The sequence below is a fragment of the Raphanus sativus genome, chromosome 2 (genome assembly GCF_000801105.2).
Source record: "Raphanus sativus cultivar WK10039 chromosome 2, ASM80110v3, whole genome shotgun sequence".
Taxonomy (NCBI): Eukaryota; Viridiplantae; Streptophyta; class Magnoliopsida; order Brassicales; family Brassicaceae; genus Raphanus; species Raphanus sativus.
Genome location: NC_079512.1, coordinates 34,129,081 through 34,137,296, shown reverse-complemented (window position 1 = coordinate 34,137,296; position 8,216 = coordinate 34,129,081). Strand labels below are relative to the sequence as shown.

The 8,216-nt window shown below is 36.0% G+C and overlaps 2 protein-coding genes across 2 annotated transcripts; both read right to left on the bottom strand.

Annotated features, from left to right (window-relative positions):
- Positions 1 to 2,738, bottom strand: LOC130508054 (regulatory protein NPR2). The gene is made up of 4 exons (XM_057003240.1): positions 2,033 to 2,738; positions 1,209 to 1,944; positions 660 to 863; positions 1 to 573 (listed from the first exon to the last, which is right to left on the bottom strand). Exons 1-4 carry the CDS (start codon positions 2,570 to 2,572, stop codon positions 236 to 238), a joined length of 1,818 nt encoding a protein of 605 aa, XP_056859220.1. The 5' UTR covers positions 2,573 to 2,738; the 3' UTR covers positions 1 to 235.
- A 2,506-nt stretch (positions 2,739 to 5,244) lies between these two features.
- Positions 5,245 to 7,945, bottom strand: LOC108841539 (nucleosome assembly protein 1;1). The gene is made up of 12 exons (XM_057003239.1): positions 7,782 to 7,945; positions 7,608 to 7,651; positions 7,326 to 7,415; positions 7,043 to 7,135; positions 6,858 to 6,945; positions 6,699 to 6,760; positions 6,424 to 6,608; positions 6,130 to 6,304; positions 6,007 to 6,050; positions 5,711 to 5,906; positions 5,596 to 5,613; positions 5,245 to 5,490 (listed from the first exon to the last, which is right to left on the bottom strand). The coding sequence occupies exons 1-12, from the start codon at positions 7,825 to 7,827 to the stop codon at positions 5,416 to 5,418; spliced, it is 1,116 nt and encodes a 371-aa protein (XP_056859219.1). The 5' UTR covers positions 7,828 to 7,945; the 3' UTR covers positions 5,245 to 5,415.
- Positions 7,946 to 8,216: the final 271 nt, after the last annotated feature.

Here is an 8,216-nt window from a genome sequence, read left to right as displayed (position 1 = left end):
TTAGCGTAAACAATACTGTATAAATAGTATCACATCACTGGTTAACAAACGACCAACATCTGTTCAAAATACACTTGCACCTAGTATACACTAATACACATGATGCAAAGTGAAGGTAAGAACTCATATTGACTCAGATGAGAAACAGAGAGAGAAACACATATGAACGAACATATATATCTACAACAAAACTTACCCGAAGAGTCTTACAAAAAGACCTAGGGGTGGGCCAAACTTAGTCGCGGGCTTGAAATGTGACATGCTTTTCTATTCTTGAATCACCCTTCCTCTTTCTGCAAAGTCTTTTCTCTAAATCTCTTTTGTCCACCCTTAGGCGCCGATGAGAGAGCTTACCATTGGACCTCACTGATCTTGTTTTGGAAGACTTTCCAGAGTCCTCCTTTTCCTCACTAAAGGTCTTCATCAGAGTATCTTGTAGTTCCATGTACCTTTGCTTCTTCTGTAGACGTTTCTCAGGAGTGTCCTCTTCTACACAAGCCAGGTGATTCAAGTCCTCAGTGTCCATAAAGTGATCAAGAGAGCAGCGTGGGAAGTATCGTTTCCCTAGCTTCACTGATAACAGAAGTTGACATCAATTAGGTTTTTTTTTCTTAACTCTTCTTTGACGGTAAGAAAAGTAAAAATCAATACATACATACCGACATTTGTAAGCGCTATTAGTCTACACAAATGCTCCTCTCGGATTACGAAAGGTGCCATGTTTAAGTCCAGTGATGTCCTCTTCGCACCACTATGTTGATCAGGCTCGAGACTAGAAGCTGTAAACTCGTATGTTCCCTCCAGTTTGACGATATCCATTACCACTTGTGCTTCCACTGGAAAGAGGATCCGAGCCAGTGCAACTGAAAAGTAGACACAAAGTATAGTAATGTCATTAGAGCTACTGCAGTCTCAAATTATTTCTAGGCCTTGTTCATAATTAAAAACCTTCAAAAAGTAATGATAAAGTTTTAAAAGTTATAATTTCATCTCTATGTAATTAACTTTTCTTTTAAAATTACATAAATTTGAAAGAAAAAAATAAATAAATTTTTAGGCTCTAATTTATATATTTAGTTAAAATAATTAAGTTTAAAAAAAAAAATAGAATGTGGGCTTATCCGACCATTCCACTTACACATGTTAAAAACAGATCTGCCCTGATTAGAGCACACGACGGTTGTCATATGAGGAGGAAGAAGACATACCTCTGTTTTCAAGATATAACAACCTCATCTTCAGTTCATCAGGAGTAGCTGGAAGACAAGGTGATTCATCTCTAGGCAACCTACCTAGTTTACGTGCATGCTCTAGTACCTCTATGCATAACCCTCCTTTCAGAGAAGGCTTCCCTTGCTCCGTACTAGCATTATACTCCGAAGCTTTAGTGCGCCGCTTCGCAATCACAAGAGCAGTTCTACCATCAAACGTTGTCTCTGACGCATTCGCACCTTTAGTCAATAAATAAACCATCAGCTTCGGCTCGTTACGCATCGCAGCAACGTGAAGCGCCGTGTACCCTCTAGGGTTTCTGTGATCAACATCCGCAAGCTCAAGGTCTATGAGATCGGACGCGGTCTTGACATCGGAATGCGCAACGGCGTAATGAAGAGCGTAGGCGTCGTCTAGACTCGTGTGTCCTTCCGTCAAAAGCATCTTGACAAGCTCAACATCGTCGGAGTCTAGCGCCTTGTATACGTTCGTAACATGTTTATCTGGCTCGAATGGCTCGAGACCGAGCTCTTTTCGGGTGTCGGTGATTCGTTTGACGATGTCTTGGTGTAGAGACTTGTGGAGACTAATAATCTCTATATCAGACTTGGCGATAATCTCTACGCATCTATCTAAAAGCTTCGTGTAAGTTTCACCACAGATGTTACCGAGCTTGAATATCACCAAGATGTCTTCTATAACAATCTTGTCTACAATATCAAGAAACTGCCTCTGAAAAATAAAAATAAACAGAGGAGACCGACTCATTTTGAAATTGCTTTATAATTAGGAGATACGAACCGTGTGTTTTATTTATTACCTCGTACAGAGACACTAACTCAGGAATCTCGAAGACGTAAGCCAAGTAGAGAAGCTCCATCAAGAACTCCACGGCTGGTCTGCACGCCACGTGGCAGCAACCATAGTCAACGCAATCAGAAGCTCCTTTCCGCGGCGGCCTCGCTCTGCCGCTGTAGACGTAAGCCAAAACGGTCACCACCGAGTCGAATCCCACGTCGTGATCTCTCGCGATCTCCTTCAGCTCGAGCTTGACGACGGCGGTGGGTTTCTTGTCCTTCACGGCGGCTGCTAGCGCGTTCTTGAAGACGGGTATCCTCGCCGAGAGAACGCAGCGGTGGAAGGATATCTCACGGCCGTCGGGGAGAACCAGCTTGGCGTCGCTGTAGAAAGTCTCCGGCGAGTCGAAGACGGATTCTAGGCATGTGGAGAGGAGTTGCAACGCCGAAACCTCCGGTGATGTTAGAAACTCAGACGCGGGGTTGTCGACGGAGGACTCGGTGATGAAGCTGTATCCGTTGGTGATTTCATACGAACCGGAGAGTCTAGCGATGGTAGCCATCAAAAGAGAAATTGACAATAAACTCGATAGATCCGAGGGAAAGAAACAGAGAATGTGTACAGTGTAATCGAGGCGTCAATAAGTAGTGACCGAATTAATCGTATTATTTAAACCAAACCAGAACAAAACAAAACAAAACAAAACGGTCTCTATAGAGCATCTCGTAAATTTCTTCGGAAATGATTTAAAGCATAAACTAGAAAAAATTAGTAAATAAAGAAATGCTCTGATTTGATCTAAAAAAAGAAAAAGAAATGCTCTAAATGAGGCGGTTTTTTCGTTTCTTGATTGTGGGTCCCTTGTGCATGTCTCCATGGTCTCTAACTCTGCAGTGTGTTTGTTATGTCCGAAAAAGAACAAAAAAAGAGTTTAGATGCCAGGACTCGGTATTTTATCTCTTCGATTTGATTCTGTTTTGATTCGATGCCAGATTTTCATCTCAGTAAGCTTTAGAAACAAAACAAATATAGTAAAAATCAATATCCGTATAATATCGAAATAAATCACAAATATTAAAATTTTATGGAACAGATATCCATTTGAGGAAATTCCATAAAAATACCCAAACTAAATTTTGTTAAGCTTTTTAATACCCAAATTTTTTCACTATCTAGTTTAATACCCCAACTAATTATTTTTCTCATTTTAATATCCAAACTTTTAAAAACGTGCCCATTTTAATACCCAAACTTTATTTATTTTAATAAAAATACTAATAAATTTCAAACAAAATTTTTAAAAATCTCAAAAATCTAAGAGAAAAAAATTAAAAATTTTAATTTTATTTTAAGATTTAGGAAAGAAGGTAGATAAACCATGGAAATTTTATTTTTTAAAAAAAATAAATGAATTTGAATGATAAAATAAATTTCGTTTTTTATTTCAGAAAATAAACTAAATAAAATATTTAAAACTTAGAAATTTTATTACAAAATTAATATTTTACACTATTTAGTTACTTTTATTTCTCAAACACCAAAAAATTTAGAATTTCTGAATTTGTTTTGTAAATTTTAGAGATTTTTTAAAAAATTGTTTGAAATTTATTAGTATTTTTATTAAAATAAATAAAGTTTGGGTATTAAAGTGGACACGTTTTTAAAAGTTTGGATATTAAAATGAGAAAATAATTAGTTGGGGTATTAAACTGGGTAGTGAAAAAGTTTGGGTATTAAAAAGCTTAACAAAATTTAGTTGGGGTATTTTTATGGATTTTCCCTATCCATTTCGATCCGATAATAAATTAATACATGTATATCTTTATTATATTTAAAATGTATAAAATTATATAATGATTATTCTAATATATGATTTGACAAATTCTATTCAAATTATTACTTATATAAAAGTATTACATAAAAAAGAAAAAAATTATGATATTTATAATCTTTTTCTAATTTTATGTTGTTATAATTATTAACTAAGTTTAAAAAATTTACAAAATATGTAGATTCACTATTTATTTTTATTTTGATTTTATATATCATGCAAAAAAATATTTTATAAAGCAAATTTGTATCGAATTTTGAAGATTATTGATATTAATTAAAACTGATAAGATATCCAGACATTCAGCTAAATATTTTGGCCAAAATATTTGGCTGAAAGCAAAATCTAATTATCAGCACACAAAAATTAAATAAAGTAGGATGTTGTTCGAACTTTTCACCTCCTTTGAATGTGTTTCAGCACTTGACCACTATGGTAGCAGACATTCAGATATATATTTTGGTCGAAATATTAGATATTTGAAACCGGGTTGGAAGCATATGCTTCTGTCGCTTTTGCCCAGAGCCAGTACTAATAAATATTCGTCAATATCTCTTTTTTTTGCAGATCCGTATTTTTAGATATATCCGTATTTTTCCGAATCAAAATAAATCGCATAATTAGATATTCGTAACATACAAAACAAATTACAAATACCTTCAAAATGTCAGATTCGATCATGCCCTGGCCTGCTGATACGTGCGGACCACATTTCTTGCGTTAGTTGTATTCCGTTTGTTGGACTTTGAAAAGGAGGTTTTAATATGGGATTAATGGAGAAATAGGTGAGCTGATTTTGACAGATTTTGACTTGACTGAATTGGTAGTAGTCAAATCATCCATTATTTGGTCTTCACTAATAAATGGTCAAGGTTCATAAACAGTAAGACAGAGTAAAATGGTAAACTAAAAGATAACAATGGTTCAGATTACAATACAACGATAATGATTGGTCAAACTAGTTTGGTCCGAATCAGAGAACAAAAAATTGGAAAACTCTCTTTTGTCAACAAAAGTAAGAATGCGGAAAACAAAAGCAAAACGGAACTTTCTTTCATATTAGGAAGTAATTTACATTCTTCAGAAATTGACAAATCCGGACGCGGGCGACAAGTAACATCACACAAGCCAATTTCACCGAAGAAACCTCTTGGTGGCATCCTCTTACAAACACACATGTCCACACTTACTCTGTAAAGGACAAGTTTGAACAATTGGCTGAAGCGTAGTTTGTGCAATAAATACAGCACAAGCCATATTCTCCCTATTCTTTAAGACTATTGCGTTAGAATGCTTGTTCTCAGGTTTGGGACATGTATTTCATCTTTGTATTATCAAATGTGAGACCTAAAATATAGAGTACTATATAGCAGTTTTTCACTAAAAGATGGTGAAGACAGAAAGAAAATAAGGGGATAATTCATTGATTGATATTTGATTGATAAACACTAAGGAAAAGTCTTGAGTGATTCTAAGAAGATAAACACCAAAAGTTAAATGATAGACGAACAGCGAATGAGCCAAGGGTATGTGTTTTCACGCATGCTTTTTCATTCAGTAGAGCGTAGACATTACTATTGCTGCTTGCATTCAGGTGGCCTCTCGCCTTGTTGACCGTCACCAACAACCACCTGAGACCTGCCTCCCTTCTGCTAATATAAACAAAGATGATGATTACCACCATATGAAATTCATCACTCTACAAATGAAATGAATAAAGTGACTCAAGAAAATGACAAATGCTAGTTACATACCTTGCGACCGCTTGATGGCTGCATAAACAATTTAACCAATTTCAAAACCATTAGCAAGCACACAAGATATGGCAGGACCAATTGAATACAAAACAATAATTGGCGCACTTCATACCTTCTTTTTAGTCTTGCTATCTTCTTCATCTTCATCATCCTCCTCATCCTCCTCGTCATCTTCCTCATCCTCATCTTCGTCCTCGTCAATATCATCGTCCTCATCATCATCATCTAAATCAAACTCCTCTCCATCCATAGCCTCACCAGTAAACCATGAGACTGCATGAGGGATAATCTTCTCCCGGATAGCAGATCTGCAGAAAGCAAGAAAGATAATCAAATAGTTAGCAACTCATAAAGTAGAAGCAAACCCATAAACCCAAACAGAATAAATAATCTCAGAAAAGGACGCACCCAATGTCATAATCTTGTTCCATCAGATTCTGAAGTTCCTCAGCCTGCATTACAGAAAATAGGAGGCGTTACTAAATACGTCAACTAAATGATGACAATCACTTACAACAATCGATATCATACACTGTCCTCGTCGATATCTTCATCTTCCTCCGGGACTTGTGGAGGATTAAAGAAGTTGAAGAAGCTTTCACAATCTTCCATTTTGGTGATCGGTTTGGCGTTTGAACCTTTCTTAGGCTTCTTCTTAAGAATCTTCTGAGTAAGACACTTTCCAGGATACCAATCAATATCTGTCCTGAAATAGGGAAATAATACAAGTTAAGATGATTTTTATACAGCTTACTGCAATAAGATAGGAACATAATATACATTATGTAAAAAAAAAATATTTGTCAAAGAGCATAAGCAAGTTACCCTATAGCCTTCTCAAGCAGTGGGTCATCTTCATCAATCATATGATAAGACTTTGTCAAGACAGCGTTCTTAAAATAGGGATTCGAGTCAAAGAAAAACTCAAGTTTGAATCCTTTAGGCTCTTCAGTCTTGCACCACTTAATATCCTTAAGATATTTGAGAGCCTCTTCATCACGCTCTGTAACCTGGAATAAAAGACATTAAGCTTAGATTATATTACATTGTTATGATTGGAGTTGCATACAAAAGGAATACCAAAACTGTATATAGCTTACCTCCTCGGAAGTAACATCATTGTTTTTCAAGGCCGTCAGCCAGAAACTTGGCACTCCTTTCTCTGCCATGGAACACATGAAAACATGTTACATTGTTCTCATCTTCCAGAAATATTAAAAAAAAAAAAGAAGAAGAAGACACAGTGTTCCTGAAGTTACCTTCTGCAGTTTTTTCCTCTCCTTGGTCCATCTTCGTATCCTCTGGAGTCGGTTCAACATCAGTAACTCCATTCACAATCTCATAACGCTGTGCATTACAAGATACCAAGTTAAGAATTCATGAGTATTTAACACGAAATCTCAGAGGAAACTCTTGACTTTTTTTCTCAGTAACAAACAATTACCTTGGTATACAAAGGCTGATACAACTTTTCATACTTGGCTTCAAGAACAGCTCTCTCCTCACGAAACTTTGCCTCAAGCTCATCATGCTTTCCCTGTGTTGAGAGACGTCACAGGTTTATCAATACGCAACAAACACCTTAATATATTTAAGGCTTGACATTCGAATAAAGGAAGGAGAATAATACACACAATCTCACATCCTTAACCAAGATCAGATTTCAAGGTACCACACATCATTCTACACAATTTAATAAATCAATATGAAAAAGAAACTTGTCAAACCTGTATGTCCCTCAAGGCTTCAACACGGTTTCTCACTTGGGGAGTCAGACTCTCGAGAACATCAGAACGCTGACCAGCCATTAGCTTGTTCTGTTGGATTAACATATACAAAATTAAAAAAAACTCACAAACAATCTCCGACGGAACTCATAAGTTATTATCATTCTACACTGAAACCCTATAAAATCAAAACCAAGGCAATGTCTAATAGCAACATTAAACTTAACAAAACCATTCATATTCTTCGATTGCAGAACTTTGTCAGAAGAAAACAAAACTCACCTTGAGAGCGTTCATAAGGCCAGCTCGATCCTCGTCTTTAAGAGCTACAAAAACAAACGCAGATGAAAAGAAGAAACAGTAAGTAACCACGATTAAATGAAAAATTAGGGTTTAAACAGGTCTCTCGCGTAAGAGGAAGAGAAGAAGAGTGTAGTCAGAGGGGGGAAGTCTTACAGGCGGTTAGATCGGCGAGGTTGAAGTTGTCCTTGTCGCCGCTCATTTTTTCTGAGGATTTTTTTGCCTTGGAGGTTTGAAAGTGAGAGGAGAGAGAGATAAGAGAGGAGGGTTTTTAGGAGGCGACGTATAAACGTGGCTTTCCTTAAATCCTCTCCCTCCCCCTCACACCAAAATTATAAACCTAGCAAACTGGCCACTCTTCTTTTTTTTTATGTCATTTTAATTTAATTTCTCTAGTTTATTAAAAAGAAAAACATTTTGTCTCTCTTTTTCTTTCAATTTTATTTATTTTATTTATTAAGAAATCATATTCTGTTTTTTTTTTTTTGCCTAAACAGAAATTCAGATTTTGAGTTGTCAATGTGTTATAAATTTGTATTTACTCCTCAGATATGAATATTTTCCTCAACTAGAAGTCTAGAATGCGTTGTT